This window comes from Dipteris shenzhenensis, chromosome 3, assembly GCF_047967505.1.
Source record: "Dipteris shenzhenensis isolate YYH24624 ecotype China chromosome 3, Dip_SZ_1.0, whole genome shotgun sequence".
In the NCBI taxonomy this organism is placed as follows: domain Eukaryota; kingdom Viridiplantae; phylum Streptophyta; class Polypodiopsida; order Gleicheniales; family Dipteridaceae; genus Dipteris; species Dipteris shenzhenensis.
In genome coordinates, this window is record NC_141598.1 from 54,185,716 (window position 1) to 54,210,402 (window position 24,687).

The 24,687-nt window shown below is 47.2% G+C and overlaps 2 protein-coding genes and 1 pseudogene across 6 annotated transcripts in view; 1 reads left to right on the forward strand and 2 right to left on the reverse strand.

The window, feature by feature from the left end:
• RUG2 (Regulator of chromosome condensation (RCC1) family protein) overlaps positions 1–24,687 on the reverse strand; it is a 66,160-nt gene that overhangs the window by 4,005 nt on the left and 37,468 nt on the right. The window lies entirely within an intron of this gene.
• LOC147904009 (uncharacterized) lies at positions 2,272–3,475 on the forward strand. The gene is made up of 2 exons (XM_087369911.1): positions 2,272–2,898; positions 3,356–3,475. The coding sequence occupies exons 1-2, from the start codon at positions 2,287–2,289 to the stop codon at positions 3,473–3,475; spliced, it is 732 nt and encodes a 243-aa protein (XP_087226037.1). The 5' UTR covers positions 2,272–2,286.
• On the reverse strand, positions 20,204–21,195 carry LOC147904010 (phenylacetaldehyde reductase-like; annotated as a pseudogene).

Consider the following 24,687-nt stretch of genomic DNA (forward strand, 5'->3'; position numbering starts at 1 on the left):
GCATGAAGAGAACGTATGTGGAACATCTGGCCTCTGGAACGGCTATGGAACGTTCCATATCCCTTGTGGAACGTCTAGGGAACGTTCCCTAAGCCGTTCCCTTCATGCAGGTAAAGATTTGGGGCAAATTATCTAATCCTAATCTAATCGGCGCGATTCGTTGCTCTATGTGTTCCCCACTTGCAGTCGACCTCCATGCTTTGCGTGTTTGCCGCTTGCAACCTTGCTTCGACCTACAAGGCTGCATGCAACGCCTAGCCTATGCCTAGCAGCTTGCTAGTGCTATAGCCTATCAAGCTACGCTAGCCTACGCTACCATTGCGTAGCCTACGCTACATCGCGCACCCTACGCTACAGCCTATGCTACAGCTAGCCTACGCACATCTAGCCTACGCATAGCTAGCCTATTGCATGCAAGCATTCCAACACACACAGGCGACGGCACAAGACAGACAGCTACGCTAACGCCCATCTTCCGACTGCATACACAGGTGAAGGCTACACAAAAGAAGAGTTATAGCTTGTCGCTAGAGGCTGGGCCTTGGCAGCTACACTAGCTTCTACGAACTGTTGGCAATAGACTGTTGTGCTCAACGACCAATTAGAACTTAGCGTTGAGGCTTGAGCTAGAGAAGGCTGAAGCATTGACTCTCGACTCTACGTTGACTCTACATTCAGATTCTAGAAGCTGAGCAGAGGAGTGACGAGTTAAGACTCAGGAGGTGCTCAAGCCTCAGTGAAGCAGCCTGCAGGTACATTGCTACAAAAATTATATACATATGCACAGTGCCAATGCTATGTGCAAGTTGCACAGTTTGGTCATAATGAATTGCATGTATAATGTGTCAATGCATCATATATTTGCCTATTGTGCAATGTACCAAGTTGATATTGATGGGACTTCAATTTGTTGCTTTAACAGTGAACTGTGAGAGCAGCAAACAAGTTACAACAATCAACTTTGAAGTTTGAATTCTCATGGCTCCTCCACGCCCTGATGCCCAATCCCCTTGGTGGAAGGAAGTGGACCTTCTAAATCCCGAGGAGGTGCTTGCAGGAGGTTCACAAAAATGGACATGCCGCTATTGTGGCCAGCCCAATTCAGTGAGAGTGAAAGCTCACTTGTTAGGAGAGCAGAATAAAGGCATTAGCATATGTCCTTCAGTGCCAGAATATGTTCTTTTACGCTTAAAAGCATTGGCAAATGCATCTAAGCATGGTGCTCGAGCTTTTATGCATGTTGGAAGTGCAGTGTCTACAAGTATTCCAGTCTCAGCAATGCCTTCTATTTCAGTTGCAAATTCCAGTCTTGGGAAGGGCAAGAAACAAGCTTCCTTAGCTGCCACTTGGCACCCTGGCAGGAAGGCAGAGGTAGATGATGCAGTGGGGCGTTTTCTTAATAGTGGTGACATTGCCTTGAATCAAGCCCGCAATCCTTATTTTGTGGATATGGTGAGGGCTATTGCAGCTTTTGGTCCCTCTTACACACCGCCATCTTATGAAGCCTTGAGAACCAAGATTTTAGAAGGAGAGAAGCACAGCATAGAGTGGGCTTTGAAGCTTGTTAAAGAGGAATGGAAGACATTTGGTGCTACCTTGATGGGTGATGGATGGAGTGATACACGTAGTCGATCAATTCAGGGCATAGTTGCATATTGCAGGGGTAAGTCATGCTTCTTGAAGTCCATTGATAACTCAGAGGGCGGAAAGACAGCAGAGAGGTTGGCTGATTTGTGGAGTGAATCTATTAATGAGGTGGGGGTTGATTATGTCATTCAATTCATAGCAGATGGGGAGAATTCCAACAGGGCAGCAGGTCGCATTTTGGAGGCACGTTATCCTAAGCTCACTTTTAGTGCTTGCAGGGCACATTGCTTGAATAACTTGCTGAAGGACATAGGGAAGCTTGCTTGGGTTCATCCAATAATTGATTTTGCAAAGGATATTATTGGTTTTATCACACGACACCACTACATTCTTGCAGTGTATTGTAAGCTTGCCTCCAAAGACCTCTTTAAGTATTCAGAGACACGTTTTGCATACAACTTCATCATGTTGGAGCGTCTTCTAGAGGTAAAAAATGCTCTGAAGCAGCTTGTTGTGTGTAATGAATGGGAGGCGTGGAAGGAATCAAAGAGTGCAAATGCCTTGGAATGCAAGTCTTTATGCTTATTTGATGCCTATTGAGAGGATGTCAATCATATGGTGAAAATAGTGAAGCCCATCATCCTTTTAATGAGGCTTATGGATAGTGATGAGCCATGCATTGGCAAAGTTTATGAGGGGATGGACAAAATGATTAAAAATGTGAAGGAGGTGGTGACTAATCCTGATAGGAAGCAAGAATTAGTAGACTTGGCAGTGGAGCGGTGGAACTCCTATCATTCACCCTTGCATGCTGCAGCTTATGTCTTGGATCCTGAATTTCACGGTAACAAGCAAGAGTCGGATAAGGAGGTGATGCAAGGATGGGAGAAGATACTGAAGCAAATGGTACCAGATGCACGAAAGCGAAGGCAAGTAAAGGATGAGTTGGCTTTTTATAGGAAGAAATATGGAATGTGTGGCTCTGAGGATGCACAAAGGGACAGGTATATTGTGGGGTCTGCTCTATGGTGGGAGGATTATGGGGCTCATACACCTTTGTTGCAGAAACTGGCTATCCGCATTTTGAGTCAAGGAGCAAGTTCCTCTCCTTGTGAGCGCTTGTGGAGTAGCTTTGGGCACATTGCATCAAAGAAGAGGAACAGACTTGGGACACAAAAGGCAAGTGACCTTGTGTTTGTGCATGAAAACTTACGTTTGCTTCAGAAGATGAATGCTGGGTACAGCCGTGAGGAATTCATTGGATGGCAGGAGAAGAATGGTAAGGCAACATGCCAGCAAATCGTTCTTGTGGTGGGTGCATCCATGGATGATGTTGGAGATGACCAAGAAGATGGAGATCATCCAGATGATGATGAAGAGGAGGAAGAGGGCAGCAACCACAATGCTGCAGATTTAGATTGATCATTGATGTTGACAGTGTTGAGTGGATCATGCGTGTAGCAGCTAGTTTTTTAAGTTCTAGAAGCCTCAATAGTAGGAGGTGTCACTCTCCTTTTCTTGTATCTAGATTCAAGATTCCAACACTCAATATAATCTCATATGTTTGTGCCTTGTCTCTGATGGATTGTGCCTTGTCTCTGATTGACTTTGCTTTTGTATGCCATTGGCAAGCTATAATGATTAATCTATATTATCAATGATTATTCGTGAACTGCTGTCCTGAGTCTTGAGTCCTTAAGGCTTACTCCAAAAGCAATTGCAATGTTTTTAAGTCTTGGATTCTAAGTTTAAGCTTTCTAATGTATAGAATAGTATGTTTGTTTATGGGTATGGTGATGTGGGGTTCCCTTCCCGTTCACTTTTCCTAGGATTTGGGTATTCCCGTTCCCCAGGGGATCGACGTTCCTTTGCCGTTCACGTTCCCTAGTAACTATGCTATGGCCCTCCTCAGGTGGCTTTACTTGCTTCCCACAAGAGAGGGGCACTAGTGTAGTAGATTACATCATGGGATCCCCTACCTTCACTTCATGTATCACCAGCTTCACCGTAGCACCACTCCCTCCAGGAGCTGATCACACATACCTATTCTTCACTATCGCCACCCCACGCTTAGCCACACCACACACACCACATAGGAAGCACGACACCTACCACGACATACACTTTGATCACAACCTCTCACCGACCTACTCTGGACGCCTAAATAGACTCCTAACCTACATCGATCACATACCACTCATAGAGGACCATGCTGCCCTAATTCGTCACACACTCCACGAGGCTGCCCTCCAAATCTTTCCCCACACCACACGGTCCACTAGACCACCACCTCTTGGTTCTGTACCCTGCGACAATTGGTACGATGCAGAGTGCAAGGTTTATCGTCAACAGCTCCGACTTGAAACCAAATGTCACCTCCCGAACACACCAGACACGGTACACAAGTACCGACGTCTCGTACGTCGGAAGAAGCAGGCATTTCTTCGTCGAAATGAGGAGGAGCTGCTGCACATCTTGTACAGCAACAACTCTAAGGATTTTTGGCGAAGATTTCTTGAGCGTAGGTCTCCATCACCCCTCACCGACACGAGAGTCTAGCACACGTATGCACACCATCTTTATGATGTCCCACACCATCCCACTCCAGATCTCATACACACACGTCGCCCCACCACTTGCACGTTGTTCACCAGAGGGGGAGTCAAGGACGCGACATTGAAACTGCACAATGGCCGAGAGCTAAGGATCACGAGGGGCTATGCACTGAGTTTATCACATATGCCATCGACACGTTAGCTCCGATCCTAGCAAAGCTATTCAATGACGATGTTTGCCTTGGCTTCCCCAGCACCAAGACACTCAACACCATCACCCCCATCCACAAGGCAGGCGATCCCATGGACCCGAGTAACTACAGGACTATCATGATTGGACATGTGATGTCCAACATCTATGCAGCTGTATTGGATGTGTCGGTCAGCCTGTTCGCAGAGATGAGAGGGCTCAGAGTAGAGGGTCAAGCCGATTTCAGGCGAGACCATGGGACTATAGATCACATACTCACACTCAAGAGTGTCATTGAGGAGGCCAGATCACGGAAGGAGAGGGTATATTGCTGCTTTGTGGATTTTCGCAAAGCCTTTGACACAGTACCTCGAGCTCGTCTGAAACGTTCTCTTTCTTCTTTCGTCAATTCATAGGCGCTGGCATCATATTTTGCCTCCCAACCTATCTCATGGATGGCATGCACACAAAGATACGTAATTTCTATTTCTTCATGCCTATCCACAAGCCCTCAGTTCCCTAGATGGTTCCCCCTGCCACATGTCATCATTTTAGACCTTTAGCTTGGTACACCATTTACCCCTCTCTTAGGGCACAATTAAAACATTTGCCCCTTGGCATTTTTACACATTTAGGTGCACCTAGGCCTGAGCACTCAGAACCACCTAGTCGATGCCAATACACCCTCACCTAGGACCTTGGCAGTTACTTCCCTTGACCATTTTATTTACGCACATAAAATATTACAGAAGTCGGTCATCAAAGAGAAAATGCCCACCGATCTTTCCGAGGTCATGCTATCTCGGCTAGAGCATAACATTATCTCATCACACGCCTACAGACACTAGGATTTGATCAGGAGATCATCTGGGCAGTCATGGCACTGTATGAGAGAGTCTCAAGCCGAGTTCGGATAGGCGCAGGTTGGACAGATGAGATCTTGAGTACCGTAGGAGTCAAACACGATTGTCCCTTATCGCCGACCCTGTTTGGCCTCTACATCGATGAGCTTGAGACTTTCATGGGGGCGTTCAGAGGGACTGGTTGCTCACTTGCCAGCATCATCATCAAGATTCTTCTTTATGCAGATCACGTGGCACTCTTGTCGTCCACACCCGAGGGGCTCCAACAACACCTGGATGCACTGCAGACTTTTTGTTTATCCCATGATTTGGAGGTCAACCTTGGCAAGAACAAGGTCATGATCTTTAACACCTCTCGAGTAAACATGCAACGGAAGCAGTTTACTTTTACTTTCGGTGGGTCACCAATTGAGATCGTATCCTCATACACTTACTTGGGGGTCATCTTCTCCGGCCCGATCTTCACGATGAGACCAGCGATGTAGGCCAGACTGAGCAGGGGATACGCCTCACTGGCTCGGCTAGAGAGACAATGCTTCCACTCCCACTTCGAGGACCCTCGGACCAAGGCTCTTCTCTTCGACTCCTTGGTCCGACCAGCCGGTATGTATGGCAGCCCTTGTTGGGGGCCTGACATGTCAGAGATAGAGTGGACACTGGTGGGGCGCCTGCAGATCCTCATGCTCTCACGGATAATCCGGAAGAAACCGTTCGTACCACAACACATCATTCAGGCCGAGTTTGCTGCTTCTCCACTCCAGCTAGATGCAGCCTTTCAAACCATTATATATCTACACCGGCTTAGATCATATGGGGACTGCACATCAGGGAGACAGAGGTTGCCATGGTTGGCTCGCGATTCCTCATGGCCTCCACGAGGTTGGCAGCAGAGGAAGACGAGCGATGCTGGTATGCACGGACTCACAGATGGTTTGTGAGACTAGGGTTCCACATCGATAGGATACCTCCTTTTCAGTACAAGTTAGATGCCCCTCCGGTACTCCCACCCACTATCCCGATCGGGCCACACACCAACTAGGTCATTCGTGAATGAAGCTGAGTTTCTAGAGAGATTACTATCTTCATATTTCGGAGGAGGGATTCATCACACCACCGGGGTACACTGAGCTTCATATGCCTCACTCACTACGGATCTCCATCGGACAGTTTCGGGTATCATCACACAGCCTCCGCATAGAAAGCAGCAGAGCAGAGGGGATTCCTAGGGAGCATCGCTTATGCATATTGTGCAACTATCAGGAGGTCCAGTCGGAGCAGCATTTTATTTTCAAGTGCCTAGTGTACTACGAAATCCGAGGTCGCTACCACTGTCTCTTCAGAGACAACTCCGGGCTCCTTTCCAAATTCCTCGCCTACCCAGATTAGAGATGCCTCGCGGCCTTCATTCACGAGGGGGTCCGACACAAAGAGTACTTACTCATGCGACAGGACCAAGTTCTTCTCATCAAGAGACATTGATCGTCCAGTCTCTAGCCGCAGACGTGACAGACACCCCGACCCGACGATCGCAGCACGACACACGAGACATCGAGGGGACACAGATCACTCTGGGGGACCTCCCGTGATTGTTTAGACCCGGGATACGTCCCACGGGAGTCACGGTGGCTGTGGTCTTGCGTCGAGCCTCGTCCAAGAGACCGAGACATACAGCACCCCTTGACGAGCACCAGCATCCCATCACCAACTATGCACCAGCTAGGGCGACATGACATACGGAGAATTCCGCTCCGTTCCAGTCCTTTTCTTTTCATTGTTACATCCAGATGTACTTGATTTGATTATGTATGATCAGACTTAGGATTCAGCATGGGTGATGATGCTCGTTTCAGAAGCTCCACCCTTACTGTGATTTGTATCAGGTTTTCTTTCAATCTCATAGACCCATCGGTCTCCGAAGACTCTAATAAATTTCTTTCTTCTTTCTTTCTTTCTCTCTCCATACAGACATGCTTTTTTTTTTTCCGCAAAAAGTAGTGCTAGTTATATTGCTTGAAAACAAGAGTACAAGAGGGCCTAAAGGCCAACGGGCTGTAATCACAAAACGGATACAGCCCGTGGTAACAAAATAAAAATTACAAGCCTCTTAGGGCATAATCATCGGAGTGTGGACAAACAGCCACGGTGGGGGGAGGAATGCCACTGAAGACTCTGAGCAGAGTGCTGGAAGAACAGCTCTTGATGGTCCCAGTCACGAAGGAAGCGCCGTCTCTTCTCCTTCCCTGCCCGCGACTCCCCCTGAATCTGATCCCACTGACCCTTGAGCGTGTGAATGATCGTGCTCCAAATGTCCGCTAGGGTCTGGGTAGCAGAAGCAGCCTGATCTCCTAAGGTCTGCGCGCATCTGGAAGTCCAGATATGCCAGCCTGCAATACTCCCTATGATCTCCCAAACTGGGTGCCGAATCGTCGCCCCTGCATCTGTCTCTGTCAGATGCCAAGGGAAGCTGTCCATGTATGCCCAAGTGGCCTGCGTGATGAAGAAAACGGGATCCTGCCTAGAGAACTCATAAGCCAAGTGATGTCCCATCTCGGTGCTGCATCAGCAAACGGCTCCCCAAGTGACCGGTCCTAGCTCGCGTGCAACCCTCGCTAAGATCCCCATGACTCCCTTCCACACTGTCTGAGCATGCGAGCAGCTCCAAAGGCAGTGCTTCAGGGACGACTCCTCCTGAAAACACATCTGGCAGTGCCCCATCTGCCTCAGCCATCTGCCAACCGGTGGCCCCTTGTGGGCCACCATCCAAAGAAAGTAAGAGATCTTCCTCGGCTGCCAGCTTGCCCAAAGAGTCTTCCAGAATGTGCGAAGAAAAACCAGAGATATCCCTTGAGCATACCAACTATGTGCCTGTGTGGGTAGCCTGCGCTGGAGAGCCCCAAGAGCACGCCTACCAGTACGCACACTGTATGAGAAGAAAGGGGTAGGGTTCTCTGAGGTCTCCAGTGGTGGCCAACGCCACTCCCCTGGGTCCCACTCCACCTCTGTCAAGGAGCGGCCCTATCCAGAGTCTCCAATCCTGGTCCTGCATAATCAGGCGGTCTATATGGCACGTTTTCCCTTGCAGCCCTATGATGCGAAGGCGCTGCCAGGGAAGCTGGGGGTCGATCACGGCCTCTCTGTTCTGGAGACGGCTACCATCGGCGACGGAGAAGAAGTGAATCGAGTCCAAGAAAAGTCCTGCAACCAAAGGAATGCCACGGGGTGTGAACTGCCCTAGCCACCTCTCATCTCCCGGGAGAAGCTGTCTGGTGATCATGGGAATCCTCCGACCTGTAGGAATGGCAGCATCGATCTCCGCTCGCCGAGCCTGGATCCCACGTGCCATACCTACTGCTGCTGCCAGCTCGCCTGGGCTCAGCTGGCTATAGACGTCCCTCCAAACCTGGAGCGAGCGCGCAGGCCCACGTGCCCAGAGCACCCATGGGATATGGGATCTCTCTCCAAGCTGGCAACCTATATCATCTGTCACTTGGTTGTTCCAGATCAGGGGCTGTCTGTCTATCTCCTCTCGGCAGCTGGGGGCAACCTAAGAGAGGCTGTGCCGCAACTTCCTCCAAACCGAGACGAGGCCACGGAGGAAGGGGGAACAGGGCTGAGTCAGTGGGGCTAAAGTGAAAATCCACCGGATAGACGGCTGCCAATCACCCCCTCTCTAGGGGATACACGCGCTGAGACCATGCTGAAGCAAGAGTTTCCACGTCTGCCCTCCTAGGGTCAGACCGCGGATGACTAACTTGCCAAGTAATGCCTGACTCTGCAATTCTTGATCTATGATGCCAAGACCACCCTCTCTCTGGGGGAGAATGACCGTCTCTCAGGCGACCCGGGCTCTGGTGGTGCCGGAACCATCTGAGCCAAACCAAAGAAAGTTCCACACCAGTCTCCTCAGCTGGGCTACACACGATCTCGAGAAACACCAGCAAGATGCCACGTACCAAGCGGTGGCAAGAAGGACCTGATTGACCACAAGGGCCCTGCCTGCCAAAGATAGCCGAGCCGTGCTCCAGAAGGCTAGCTTCCGTCATATGGAGACTAGGACCGGTAAGAACTGCTGAGCCGGCGTGATATCCAGACCTACCTAGAATCCCAAGTAACGTGTCGTCTGTCCTCTAGGGATCCAGCGAAACCCCAGGAAAATACCCCACTGTGAGCTGGCTCCCGGATCCATAAGAAAACCAACTGACTTATGCCAGTTGATTTTCGCCCCAACGGCTAGGCAAAAAACCTCTAAAGACAGTCTCACTCGCTCCAGTGACTCGATATCATGTTGCACATACAGGGCCGTGTCGTCTGCATACTCGAAGTCCAGAAGTTCTGCATCGTCCCGAATAGGGAGGCGCATCCCTCGAAGACCAGTAGTACGGGCTCGTAGGAAGTGAGTCATGGCCTCCGCAAAAAATAGGAAGAGGTAGGGCGCAAGCGGGCAGCCCTGCGCAGCGAGCGCTCGAGGGTGAATCTCTCCCCCATCCTGCCGCTGATGATAACCCGGCTGGAGGTCAATCTGTAGAGACTAGCAATACCTCTGATCCACTCGTCCGGGAAACCAAACCGAGAGAGTGTACCTTCCAAGAAGGACCAGTCTACCCTGTCATACGCCTTCTCAAAGTCAAGAAGGAGTATGGCAAGGTGCTGGCCATTGTGCTGGGCCCACTCCGTCGCCTCTGAGAATGTGAAAATGTTGTCCAAAATGCTGCGATCTTGGACAAAACCAGTCTGGGTGTCATGGATCAAGTCATGTAGCAAGGGGCGGATGCGGCTACTGATCATCTTAGCGAGGATTTTATAGGCAGTCGGAAGGAGGGTGATAGGGCGCCACTGTCTAATCTCCTGATGGTCCCCCCCTTTGGGGATGAGGCAAATCAAGCCTGTCGCAAGGCTCTCTGGCATCTGTCCGCTAGAGAAGATATGCTGGAAGGCTACGAGCAAGGGCTGGTGGACCTGCTCCCAGAAGGTGGTGAAGAAAGCTCTAGAGAGCCCATCCTCACCTGGGCATTTCTGCCCATCAATAGCGCTCACCGCATCCTGCATCTCTGCCACGGTGAAAGGGGCGAGAAGGGTTTCACTCATGCTAGGTTGCACGAGCGACGGTGTATACCTCCACACCTCCTCCCTGCATCGGCGGGCACGAGGGTCTAGGGGCTTCTGCTAGAACAGGGATCTCTAGAAATCTGTCGCCAAGTCCCGGACCTCGTCTGGATCTGTCCTGACACTACCATCCTGCACTCTAAGAGATCGGAGCCCATACAGACATGCATACATACACATGTGTATGTGCACGCCTTGGGAGCTGCCTTGTGCCCTCCCTGAACCGAAGCATTAACTGGGTGTTTTGCTGTCCCATACCTGCTGGTCTCCCATGCACAATAATAGACTTTCTTTCATTGTATCTGGTTTTTTTCAGTCTCATAGACCCTTTGGTCTTTTATAGACGCTAATAAACTTTCTTGCTTTCTTTCTTTCTCTCTCATGCACACTCTTTTTTTTGTGAAGAAGAAAAATTTCATTAAGAAGAATATACATTCATAGCTTCCCCAAAGCAAGACAGCTACTTCTCATAAATTAGATGAAGACAAAAAAAGACCAAGGAGAATGTACATTCAAAACTGCACCAAAGAGGAGCAACTTCTACTCGGAACTAAAAACAATGAAAGAAAGCTTCTCTCTCATGCAAATACACTCTATTTTTTTTGTAGAACAAATTTTGCATTAAGAAAGCGTTTACATTCATAGCTGTCCCAGAGTGGGACAGCTACTACTCACAACTAAAAACAGTAATAAAAAACTTCCAACTGGTCCTAAGGAATGTCTCCTCTCATGCGCGCGCGTACACACACACACACACAAAAGCAACATGATCAGGTAATCAAAACTTTCTCATTTGGAAACAGGTTCTGCTCAGCATTTGCTCATAAATTCTCCTTCCTCCTTGTGGTGCAAAAGGTGAGGCTGTGAGAGATTGTGGAGAGAGAGAGAGCAAGAGAGTGAGAGCTGGAGAGCTGAAAGCTTGAGAGCTGAGTTGCAATAGAAGAGTGTAAAGAGTACAACTGAAAGTGTGAGAGATAAGGTTTTGTCCTAGTGACAAAACCTTAGTAGTCACTAACCATAGTTAGTGAACGAACTGCGGTTAGGGGAAAAAACCTCTTAAAGAGGGAAAAGCGCCCCTAACTAGCTTATTAAATTACATCGGTCACTGCTGAATTATATCTATAATTCTAACACCCCCCTGCAGTGCCAATGTCATGTACAAGGCTGATCAATCACCAAACGGATATAAGTTCAGGGCACTGCGAAATGCCTCAAACTTTTCACGTGGTAGTGCTTTGGTGAAAATATCTGCAACATTGTCATGTGTGGACACAAACATCATACTGATCTCTCCTGCATGCAACTTCTCTCTGACGTAGTGATAGTGAACCTCAATGTGCTTCGTGCGAGCATGAAACACTGGATTCTTTGCCACTGCAATGGCACTCTGACTAGTGAGAATTGGAGAAGGACCCTCCAAAGACAGATGAAGATCAGCAAATAGACGTCGCAGCCAGACACATTCAGCTGTTGCTATGAAAGCTGCCCTGTACTCAGCTTCACATGATGAGGTAGCCACTGTAGATTGTTTCTTGCTCAGCCAGGAAATGCAAGATTTACCCAAAAAGAAACAATTGCCACTAGTGGACTGCCTAGTGTCATAATCACCAGCCCAATCTGAATCACTGTAGGCATGCATCTGCAAGTCACCCCCCCTGGGAAATAGCAAGCCGAAAGACTTAGTGCCTTGCAAATAACGGAAGATGCGCTTAACTGCCTACCAATGCATAGTTTTTGGGCTATGCATGTACCTGCTCACCTGAGATACTGCAAACTGAATATCAGGTCTAGTGTTGCAGAGATATATGAGGCATCCAACAGCCTGACTGTAAAGTGTGGCATCAACTAATTCTCCTGCATCATGCATTGTGAGTTTCAGCCCCGGCTCCATGGGAGTGGCTATGGGCTTACAATCATGCATGTTAAATCTGTCCAAGAGTTTTTGCACATACTTGGACTGAGACATAACAGTGCCACGTGTCTCATGAGAGAACTGGATCCCCAAATAAAAGTGAAGCAGCCCCAAATCTGACATGTCAAAGTTGGTCTGCAAATCAGCTTTGAAATCTGCAATTTTGTCTTCATTGGACCCTGTGAGCAGTAAGTCATCGACATAAAGAAGGATGACTAAAATTTCCCCCCCATCCATCTTGATGTAGAGGGTGCTCTCAGTAGGACTATTGTGCAGCCCCTTGCTGGTCAAAAAGGCATGAATCTTGGCATGCCATGCACGAGGGGCCTGTTTCAGCCCATATAAAGCTTTGTTTAGCTTGCATACTTGAAGTGCATTTGCTGTAATTTCAAAGCCCGGAGGTTGTTTGACATACACCTCTTCCAGCAAGTCCCCATTTAAGAAGGCTGTTTTTATGTCAACTGATAAACATTCCACTCAAAATGTGCAGCCATTGCAATAACTTATCGGATGGTGGTCATCCGGGATGTAGGAGCGAATGTCTCCTCATAATCTATGCCCTTTTTCTGAGCATAGCCTTTAGCAACCAGCCTTGCCTTGTATCTGTCAATGGAGCCATCTAGCTTCCGTTTGACCTTGAAAACCCATCGTGTGCGAATGGCATGTTTACCTGGTGGCAAGTCTACAACATCCCAAGTCTGATTTTTTTCAATGGACTGCGACTCATCGTGGATGGCATTCATCCAATGCACATTGTCCTTTGCCTCTTCGAATGTGGCACGCTCCTCCTCATCAAGAAGAGTACCTGCATATGCTGATTCCACTGAATTAGCACCTTCCATGTGCCTTGCTGCATTGCGAGTCCTGCCAGGTAACGGAGCATCAATTTTACTCTCCCTGAGAGTCTCTAACAGCCAGTTTGGGACTGTTTTTGCTGCATGTATGTCTGCAATTTCTTGCTACACCACCTGTTCCACTGCCTGTGGAGGGGGCAAGACATCCTGGGGCGGAACTAAAGCATCTGGAGGTGGCTGTAAATTCTGATTTACATCAAAAATATCAGCAGGGGAACCCAAGGCAATGGGTAGCAACCCCTCAAAGACATCCTCTGAAGAAGAAGGCATTTGAAATTCAGCCTGAGTGTGAGCTGAATTTTCAGCAAATATCACATCTCTACTGACTATGATCTTGCGTGTAGCAGGATTGTAAAGACGGTACCCCTTGCTTTCTGCACTGTACCCAACAAATATGCACTTAATGGCTTTATCTGACAACTTGTGCCTAAATTCAAATGGCACATGAGCATAAGCAAGGCATCCAAAGACTCGGAAATGATCCACTGAAGGCTTTCTCCCATTCCAGACCTCATAGGGAGTTTTCGTTTTTAAAGCCTTAGTGGGAGCCCGATTCAAAATGTAATTGGCACACATCAGACCCTCAAGCCAGAATTTGTGAGGCATGTGTTTGCTTTTCAGCATACATCTGTCCATCTCCATGAGAGTTCTATTTTTCCTCTCAGCTTTGCCATTTTGCTGAGGGGTCAGCCTGACTGTGAGCTGATGCATAATACCCTTGCCTTTCAGAAAAGCATCAAAATCTGCAGACAAGTATTCCTCACCTCTATCTATGCGCAATGTCTGTATCTTGAGTCCAGTTTCATTTTCAACCATGGCTGAAAAGTGTTTAAACACCATGAACACTTCTGATTTGCGCTTCAGCCCAAAGACCCAAGTGAAATTGGAGTAATCATCAATAAATGTAACGAAGTAGAGATGACCACCCAATGATGGAGTCCTCATGGGACCACAGACATCACTGTGTATAAGCTGTAATTTGCGAACAGCTTTAACTGAACCATCCTTCTTGAAGGGGAATCTATGCATCTTGCCTAAAATGCACCCTTCACACGCATGTGGAGGAGGTATCTCAAGCAGTGGCAATGCATCAACCATGGAATGCTTCTGAAGTGTCATCAAGCTGTTGTAATGCATGTGGCCATATCAGGCATGCCATAATTCTGCATTCTGCATGGCAGCTGTAGGGGTAGAAACTGCAAGAGCATGGGCTACTCTTTTCTCAAAAAAATCAAGCTGAAAAAGCCCACGCAGCAGAGTACCAGATAATCTTAAGGCATAATCATCTTCCCTGTCTCGAACAGCACATTTGTCATCCTCAAAGATGACCTGAAATCCAGCTCTGTTAAGAGTGGACACTGAAAGAAGATTTTTGGTGATACCAGGCACATATAAGACATCTGAAAGTCTGAAAATTGAGCCATCAATGGCAGTGAGCTCAACATCTCCTGTGCCACGTACTGAATATGATGAGTTATTGGCACAAGTGACTTTCTTACCAACGGGAGGTGGATGCAAGGAAGTAAAAAGACACTTCTTAGAAGTGATGTGCTTGGATGCACCGCTGTCAAAATACCAAGTGTTCAGTGTTTCATTGACACTGAAAGCAGATGCATCCGTAGAAGAGTCATAACTGCAAGTCAAAAATGCATATGTATCATCACTACAAGTGGCTGTACTATCCCGAGCATCTGGAGCAGCCAGCCCTTTTTTTTTGGCCGAAAAAACAGTGCTGATTATATTACTTCGAAAAAACAAGATACATGAGGTCAGTTTTGCAGCTGACGGGGCTGCGTTGACAAATCGGACGCAGCCCTAAATGGAAACAAAAAGCTCACTCTCACGGAGGGATCAGGCGGGTGTGAATAAACAGCCAGAGAGGTGGTGAATAGCGCCACTGAAGGCCCTGAGAAGTATGCTCGAAGAAGAGGCCCTGCGTATCCCAATCTCGGAGGAAACATCTCCGCTTCTCCCGGCCAGCCCGGGAATCTCCCTGTATCTGGTCCCACTGGCCTCTGAGTGTGTGTATAATCTCACTCCAGATGTCGGCCATGACCTGGGCAGTCGAAAGAGAGGTACCACCGAGGATCTGCGCGCAGCGCGAGGTCCAAATGTGCCATCCAGCGATGCTGCTAATAATCTCCCAGATTGGATGCCTCTCCTGAGATCCTGTGTCCGCCTCTGCCAGGTGCGGCGGGATGCCCTCAAGCGGCCCCCAAGTCCCCTGTGTGATAAGGAACATGGGGTCCTGCGGGCCTGCCTCGAACAACTGATGAAAGCCAGGTGTGGTGCTGCACCAGCCTGGAGCAGCCAGCCTAGAATCTGAAATGCAAGATAAAATGAACATGGGAATATGTTTCTTGCAAGTGAGGAATTGCATCAAACTGATAATCCTGTCCAACAAAGTTGGCTGCAGCATCCCCACTGTCAGATGCATGAGGAGCTGAATCTGAAACAGCCATACCAGAGCTGTTTTTCTTCTCTTTTGCAAGCCTTTTCCTGCATTCTGCAATGTGATGACCTGGCTTTTTGCAGTAGTGACAAAAACCCTTCTTCTTGGGCTTACTTGCATCATTTTTAGCCTTTTGTGAAGGCTGTCTTGACCCACTGGAAGGCTGATTTACTGATGTCTTTGCCTGTCCCTTTGTTTTTAATTTAAACTTTGAGAGCATAGCTTGTTCACCTGCACGTGAAGCCAAGTTTTTCCTGGTCTGCTCTTCCTGAAGCAGAAGTCCTATCAACTCATGAAAAGTGAGAGGATTTGCACCCCCCCTCAATGATAAGTTCAGCGAGGTATGAAAGCTGAGATAAGACTCAGGAAGAGAATTCAGAGTGGTTGTAATCATCTCTGAATCAAGAATAATTTCATTTATGTTTAACAATTGCTCTCTGAGATCCTGTAGCTTTGTGAGGTGGACTGACATGGAGTCACCCTCTTCCATATGTGTATTACTTAACTCTCTTTTCAAGAAAGATACCCTTGCATCATTCCGGGCTGCATACATGCTTTCTAAAATATCCCACGCTGCCTTCGAGGTCTTACACGACTGGATATGCGGAATGATAAATCTTTTCACTGAAAGAGAGATGCATGACAAAGCTAAGGCATCTCGTGAATCCCATCTCTTCTGCTCTGGAGTAGTGGCTATAGCTGCACCAACAACTTGTTCTGCAGCTGCACCTTGAGCACGACCTCTTCCACCTCCTTGCTCAGGAGGGGTATTAGGTGCCATACCTGCTGGTCAGATCTCACCCCCATTCACATAATCCCATAAATTGCGAGAAATCAGAATGTTGCGTACCATAAAACTCCAGAGGGAGTAGTTGGTACCATCCCACTTGTCTTCCTGTGAAAGACCACCGAACTAGAAGTCATTCTGATTTTGCTGGGCCATATCTGAGAAAGAGATTTAAGCAGATACAAAACTGAATTCCCTTACTCGGAATGAAATGCACAACTCCCAAAAAACACAGCCAAGCACTGTCTGTAAATGCAACTCAGATTTCTGTACTTGCACTGTCAGAAATCTGTCCAAGCATCAAAAACTCTCCAGAATCTGCCAAAAGTGCTGCAAAACACTTCAAGAAAGGCAGTATGAACTGAAAACTCCAGAAATTGCTCTCCCAACACAAAAGCCCCAAAATAGGCCTGAAATTGCAACCGGAAAGGGGCAAATTGATCAAAAGCCCCCAATGTTGCAAGAATTGAGCTCTGTCTACAAAAGCCCCAAATTTCACTGCCAAAGTGCAGTGTTATTACAAAATCCCCAAATTTCTTCAAGAAATTGTACTGCAAGACTAAAAGCCCCAAATTTCGAGCTTGAATTGCAACCAGAAAGGGGCAAAAGTACAGAAAGCCCCAAATTTTGCAATTTCAGCAGAAAGCCCCAAATTTTGGCTAAACCTCTGAATCTGCCTGCAATGTCTGCTGCACAAGCAACAATGAACCGAAAATACCCAAATGACTGCAAAGATCTGCAAATGTCCGCACAAATACCACCAAATCTACTGGTATGGTGATTGTACGACAGAGTACTGATTAGAATGTACGGAGGTACAACAAAGTACGGACCGGCGGGTACAGTTGTACGGACGAACAAAGTACGGATCAGCAAGTACATTTGTACGGTGCAAAAGCTTATGTAGACCTGTACGGAAGCAGGGGCTGTACGGAAGTGCAGGTACGGACGGTGACAGCGAACTGTACGGCTGGTGGCAGCCAACCGTACGCGCAGGTACAGAACTGTACGACGAACCGTACAGTCTGGCGACGGACTGTATGGCACTTGTACGGACGACGATCTGTACGACGACCATGCGTGTGGCAGATCTGTACGGCGCAAGAACTGTACGGACGTTGATTGCTTCGCTTATACGGACAACGCATGAGCAGTACGGCAGGTACCAAGTACGGATTCCGTACAGTCGTACGGACTGTACGGGCGAGGTGTAGCAGCAGGAGCGTGGGCTATAGGCTGGAGCTGAACGGGGAAGAAGCAGGGAGCGGGATCAATTGCTCTGATACCAAATGTGAGAGATTGTGGAGAGAGTGAGAGCAAGAGAGTGAGAGCTAGAGAGCTGAAAGCTTGAGAGCTGAGTTGCAATAGAAGAGTGTAAAGAGTACAACTGAAAGTGTGAGAGATAAGGTTTTGTCCTAGTGACAAAACCTTAGTAGTCACTAACCATAGTTAGTGAACTAACTGCGGTTAGGGGAAAAAACCTCTTAAAGAGGGAAAAGTGCCCCTAACTAGCTTATTAAATTACATTGGTCACTGCTGAATTATATCTATAATTCTAACAGAGGCATCTATTCCTTCAAGATTTTTATCTGTGGCTTGAGGACTTTCCTTTGTACCATTGCTCGTAAAAGCTAAAACTATCCTTCATTGCTTCCTAGCTCTTCCAACCTTGCCATTCCTCTTAACTAATCTCCTGTTTCTGGAAACTCTAGTGTGCCTACTTAGCTACATAACTTGTTCCTTTCCATGGATTTTCTTTAAATGCCCCATAGATGTATCATGTTGATCCTGAGTTCCCTCTAATGCTCCTCCTTAATGCCTCATCTATTGCTTGGCCTTATCTACTTTGCAATTGCGAAGTTAGTTTGCCTTCTAACTACTAGGCCCACGAGCTTGTTTCATGCATATTTCTCTTCAAAGTCTCCAGTTGCTCTGTTTGTTCCTGCTGCTTCTTCATGTAAATCTCAGTTGTGCTTGCAGCAGGCTTTTGGTGCTTTAAAAAAGTTCCAGAAAGGCCCATCTTTAACGAATAATTGTTCAACCATTGCACAAACAAGCAAGGCAAGCACCTATTTACTGAATTTGCGGTCAGGCATCTCACAGGTTTGTTAAAACTCAAAAAAGTTCTTGAAGAAAGAACCAGCGAAGCTGCAAAGGCCTTCAACTTTGTGACTGCATCTACTCCTATTGTTGCTGCATCTTGCATTGTGAGTTTCATCTCAAGCATTCTAAGGTCAATTTCCCCCACTCTTGCACGATATTGACACCTTTCCCTCCTCTCCTGAAGGTGGAAGAACCGTATGGAGCTCACCGGCTCCCTCACAACATTTCAAACCCAAGGCAAGGCGGGAGGGTGGAGGATACCTACAGCCCTGAATGGAAGAACATAATCAAGCTAAATGCTCTAACACAAGACTACAACAAGTCCAGATTCAAGTGAAGTAGCAAGCAAATGCTCGTGTGAACAGCAAGCAAGGAAGCAAGCTTAAAGAAAAATGTGAGAGAAACAGAGGAGATCCAGCTTGGACCAAAGAGCTTAGTGCTAGGTTTTATATAAAAGGGGTTTATGGGATTAAACCTCCACCTTACATTTTCCCTCCTAAGACAAAAATACCTGATACAATTTTAAACTCCTAGAATCTGGCGTACCTTAGAGCCAAAAATTCCTGACGTGAGAGGCACTGCAGGAGCTGCTGCACCTCCCCAACACTCTCTCTACTGCTCCCTCCCTAGCTATCCCCTTAGCTCCTGGCTCTCCCTTCAGCCCCTCCATTTGATATGTCAGACTTGGGCCCAGTTTATTCAAGAGAAACATGGCATTGTTATGTCTCAGTCCAAGTATGTTCAAAAGCTCTTGGACAAATTCAACATGCATGATTGCAAGCCTATGTCCACTCCCATAAAGCCGGGGCTGAAGCTTACAATGCATGATGCGGGTGAATCAATTGATGTCACACTCTATAGTCAGGCTGTTGGATGCCTCATTTATCTCTGCAATACACAACCTGATATTCAGTTTTCAGTTTCTCAGGTGAGCAAGTATATGCACAGCCCAACGATTATGCATTGGCAGGCTGTAAAACGCATCTTCCGTTACTTGCAAGGTACAAAGTCTTTTGGCTTGATGTTTCCCAGGGGGGGTGACTTGCAGATGCATGCTTACAGTGACTCAGATTGGGCTGGAGACTATGATACTAGGCAGTCCACCAGTGGGAATTGTTTCTTTCTAGGACATGCTTGCATTTCTTGGTTGAGCAAGAAACAGTCTACAGTGGCTACCTCCTCATGTGAAGCTCAGTACACGGCAGCTTTCACAGCGACAGTTGAATGTGTTTGGTTGCATCGTTTATTTGCTGATCTTCATCTTTCATTGGAGGGTCCTTCTCTGATTCTCACTGATAGTCAAAGTGCTATAGCAGTGGCAAAGAATCCTGTGTTTCATGCTCGCACAAAGCACATTGAGGTTCACTATCACTATGTCAGAGAAAAGTTGCATGCAGGAGAGATCAGTATGATCTATGTGTCAACGCATGACAATGTTGCAGACATCTTCATATGTGTGTGCTAGAGGGGCAGTTAGGTGTGTTAAGTGGAGCTAGATGCTAGGGGAGAGATTCTAGGAGCTTGGTGGCCTTTGGTATGAGGTCATCTATGATGTCAGTGTGGATGTAGAGGTAGCCTATATATGGCCCTCATTTCTCTTCATTCTATGACACAGTTCTTCATTTGTGTCCATCTTCTTGTCTCCATTTTTACTCAGCTTGCTCGTTTCCAACATGGTATCAGAGCAGTACCAGCCTCCTTGAGCCTGATCCCACCACCTCATCATCATCTTCTCCTCTCTCCTGTTGCTCACTCTCACTCTTTGCATCGTCTTTTGCTCATCACACCTCGCGACCCTCAGCTATGGTGTCTCCCCCCTTCTCTTCCTCCTCCTCCTCCTTGCCTTTTCGGAGGCCTCTTCAGTGAAAAGCAGCAGCAGCAACCACAAGCCCAAGCAACCTTCTCCGCCAGTGTCTTGCATAACGCAGACCACATCTTCTCCTTTCTGCAGAAGTCTAAATCGCTCCAATTTCTCTCGTCAAGGACAGCACCAGTAGAATAGTATTGCTTGTTCCACATAACAGATGATAAGCACGAGGTGAGGACGATTTCTTCACGGATGATGTATTGGCACAAGCCTCCACAAGGTTAAGCACGCCCCTGACCTCGTTATCAATAATTTCACCCGGGTAGTCTCGGTTCCCATTTATGTCATAGTTCGGAGAGGGCACGTAAAAAATTCCGTCACAGCCTGCGAACATCTCCGACAGACTACAGTAGTCCATAAGATCGACTTCAGCAAGCTGCAAGCGTTCTTTCACTCCGGGAGACGCTAACGGTGAAGTAGACAGGCGAATCTCACCCTGGATTTTGATCAGCTGTTCCATCTCATCCTTCTGAAATATCACAGCCGATTCAGTATTGCTCCTTCCGCTTGTTGAAGTCATTGGTTGATTCGTTCTACCATTGTCGAAAGGAAAAAAAAAAGGCATGCTGCACCGTAACCACACCTTGTGATTCTTTGGCCCTCTTCAGCAGCCTTGGGAGCTCGTGATCCGTTCCGCCCTCGACAGCAGGTTGCTGGAAGAAATCCATTCCTTATCAATATTTGTAGCCCGGCCTAGGTCCCCGCGAGTTAAAGCCGCGCTAAATTACAAGCATATGCATAAAAAATTTGTGGTCAAAGTTTGACAGAAATTTACCCTCTCATGGCACTTTCATTTGACTCCAAGTACAAGAAAAAGATGAAGGTCAGATACCTAAGATATGCTTCTCTACACAACTATGGAGATGACAAGCTAATTGTTCTCTCGAAGGATATGATTTTCAGATCCACTTGTTTTACTTCTTTTATCATGGTATCATCTTATAAGGCACTAGACATTGCCCATGTGGTAAGACCTTGCCTTGACATGGATATTTTGCTTTGCTAAAAGAAGAGGCTTCTTGTCAAGCCCACATCATCCACAAGAGGATGAGTATGTTTTTGAGCTCCAGTTGTATCTCCCCTAGTTGTCAAGGTACTCTGCCTAGATAGTCCTCCAAAATGATTGTAATAAACTGTGAGTTCTTTGTCCTCACCTCTGGTCACCTATGATGTAGACCATGTGAGTATGTGTTGTCCCCTTGGTACCTCCTGCAGACTTGTGTTTGTACATGCAGGGGAGATAACCATTAGGGGGGGTTTTGTTTTTTGCCCTCATGGTACCTCTTGCAGACATTTTGTTTATACATGCAAGGGAGATAACCATTAGGGGCGTTGTGTTCCCCACTCTGTATACCTTACACCCATGGGAACCCTTGCTAGCTTGAGATCCTAGCCATTGATAGATCCATGACCACCATGAGATGGCATGTGACACCTTGTGCTAGCTGTATCCTTGACATAGCTTGAGGCAGTCCCTTGAGGGGGTGTTTGTTGGGGTTTGTCAATGTCCTGCCTCTCCATAGGCACACTTGTGATCCTATGTGTGTGCTAGAGGGGCAATTAGGTGTGTTAAGTGGAGCTAGATGCTAGGGGAGAGATTCTAGGTGCTTGGTGGCCTTTGGTATGAGGTCATCTATGATGTCAGTGTGGATGTAGAGGTAGCCTACATATGGCCCTCATTTCTCTTCATTCTATGAGACAGTTCTTCATTTGTGTCCATCTTCTTGTCTCCATTTTTGCTCAGCTTGCTCATTTCCAACAGGACTCGGGAGATCCTCAGACGTGAGATTGGTATTCACCAGCAGTTGGCAGCCCTGCAAAGGAAAGAGCGAAAATGGCCTGCAGATGCTTGAATTCAGGAGCACCTTGCTATAGCAAGGGCTCAATAGCTAATATTGCTTGATCAGATAGCAAAGTATGCCTTTCATGCCCATGAGGCATTCTCGACTCACATGGGAGATAGGGTCAATAAACACTTCTCTACTCTTGGCCCTAGACATAGTAGAGAGAGAGTTTCACAGCTTATTGACTCAAACGCGGTTTTGCAGACACATCCGAATGTCGTCACTTAATCGGGTGACCAGGCCCAAACCCCACCCCATGGGTGGGGTCAAACGGACCCAACAGTCCACCCAGGTTGGACTATGTAAGCAAGCCAAGTGTAGAGGTGTGGGGGCAATATATGTCACCTTCTTCAGCTATTCTCTCTTCACAAATCACGGGAGTAGCACCTTTCTTTTCCACCCAGCCAATTCTGCCAAGACTTCAAAGAGAGAGAGATAGAGCTGTACCCAAAATCACGTAAAAATCCCAATCCTTATCTTCTCTCACTAGCCTTGACAGACCCCAAATCCCTAGATAGATCTAGATGCCACATGTCATCCATATAGGGCCTTCCTAATGCAACATTTCACCCCTCTCTTGGGATGCATTTAATTCCTTGCCCCTAGGCACAATCTTTGCACTAGGCCCTTGGTCTCAGATCTATCTAGTCTGGTGCTATCAGCCCTCACCTAGGACCTTGACATTAATCCCTCCCGATCATTTACATAAAGCGCAAACACATATATTACAAAGATAGATCCTATAAGGGAAATGTCGACTGATTCTTCCGAGGTCATGCTACCTCGGCTAGAGCGTAACATTCCTTCCCTCTTCAGACATCAGCGTCCTCGATGATAAAGTCTGGGAACACTCTCCGCAACTGATATACGGATTCCCAGGTAGCTTCGGATAGAGGCTGACCATGCCATGCAACCAACACCGTGGGTATCTTCCGATTTCGTATTTGCATTGTTCCTCGGTCCAGGATTCTTGTTGGTTTGCGCCTTGCAATATCCTCTATCTCCTGAAACAAAACCACACCTTCGATTAGTGAGTCACCAGTATGTAAAAATTTCTTTAAACGTGAAACATGAAAAACCGGGTGCACCTTACACCCCTGTGGCAATTCTAATTTATAGGCTACACTGCCTATTCTCTTTAGAATTAACCACGGCCCACAGTATCGAGGTGATAACTTAGCACACTCTCCTGAAGTCAACGACTTCGAGTGCGAAGGAATTCTGAGAAAAACTTTTTCTCCTTCTTCAAATACTCTTATAGACCGATTTTCATCCGCATACACCTTGGCTCTATCCATAGCCTGACGGATATTAGCTCTCGCAAGTGCTAGCATCTCCCGCATCTGAACTACAAAGTTCGCGGCACTAGGCACTTTCTGAGGTACTCCAACTATAGTTGGATTGGCTGGCCTATAACCATAGTTCAGTTCAAACGGACTGAACCCAGTAGACGAATGTTTTCGATCATTGTAGGCAAACTCCAACAATGGCAACCACTTGTCCCATGTATGTTGCCTCAATGACACATATGCTCTCAGCATATCCTCTAAAGTCTGGTTGACTCTCTCCGTCTGACCATCCGTCTCAGGATGATCCCCACTACTCATTCCCAACTCAGTCCTTAGTGTCTCAAATACCGCTGTCCAAAAGTGACCGGTAAACCTGACATCTCTGTCTGACACTATGGATCTAGGCAATCCATGCAGACGAAATATATGTCTAATAAACAACTCCGCTACTTGCGGGGCACTAATAGACTCTCTAGTCGGAATGAAGTGAGCCATCTTGGTTAGACGATCAACCACCACAAGGATAGAGTTATACCCTCCTTGCGTTGCAGGTAGTCCTACAATAAAATCCATGGAAATGCTCTCCCACTTACTTAGTGGTATTTCCAAGGGCTGTAAAAGTCCGGGTGGCTTCACCCGCTCGGCCTTACTTACCTGACACGAGAAACACCGTGTCACATATTCATGAATATGCTTTTTCATCTTTGGCCAAAAGAAATCTCGCTTCACGAGATCATATGTCTTCTCGACACCTGGGTGTCCCGCACACGGGCTATCATGGCATTGTCGAATGACTCTCTGCCTGAGATCATTCTGACCAGGTACTACAACCTTGCCATTTCTAACTAGCATACCATCCCTTATGGTATATCTTGCATAAGTTTGGCCTTTTCTGGATGCCAGGTCATCCTTTTCATTTTCCCCGGGTTTTAACACATGAGCCTTAGGCCATAAGCTCTGGACAAACTCGTCCACCTTTTGAGTTTCTCTGATCTCGGTCATTAGAGCACTCTCTAATACCGTGAAACTCAGGTTGTGCATAATGCGAGACAACGCATCAGCTACCTTATTGTCTTTTCCTCTTCGGTACCGAATCGTTAGATTAAACTCCTGCATGAGCTCTGCCCACCTAGCTTGGCGGCCCCTCAAGTCAGGCTGTTTACAGAAATGTTTCAGAGTATCATGATCCACATCCACATAAAACTCTGAACCATACAGATAATGCCTCCATGTTTTCAAAGCATGTATAACAGCATACAACTCCAATTCATGAGTTGGCCA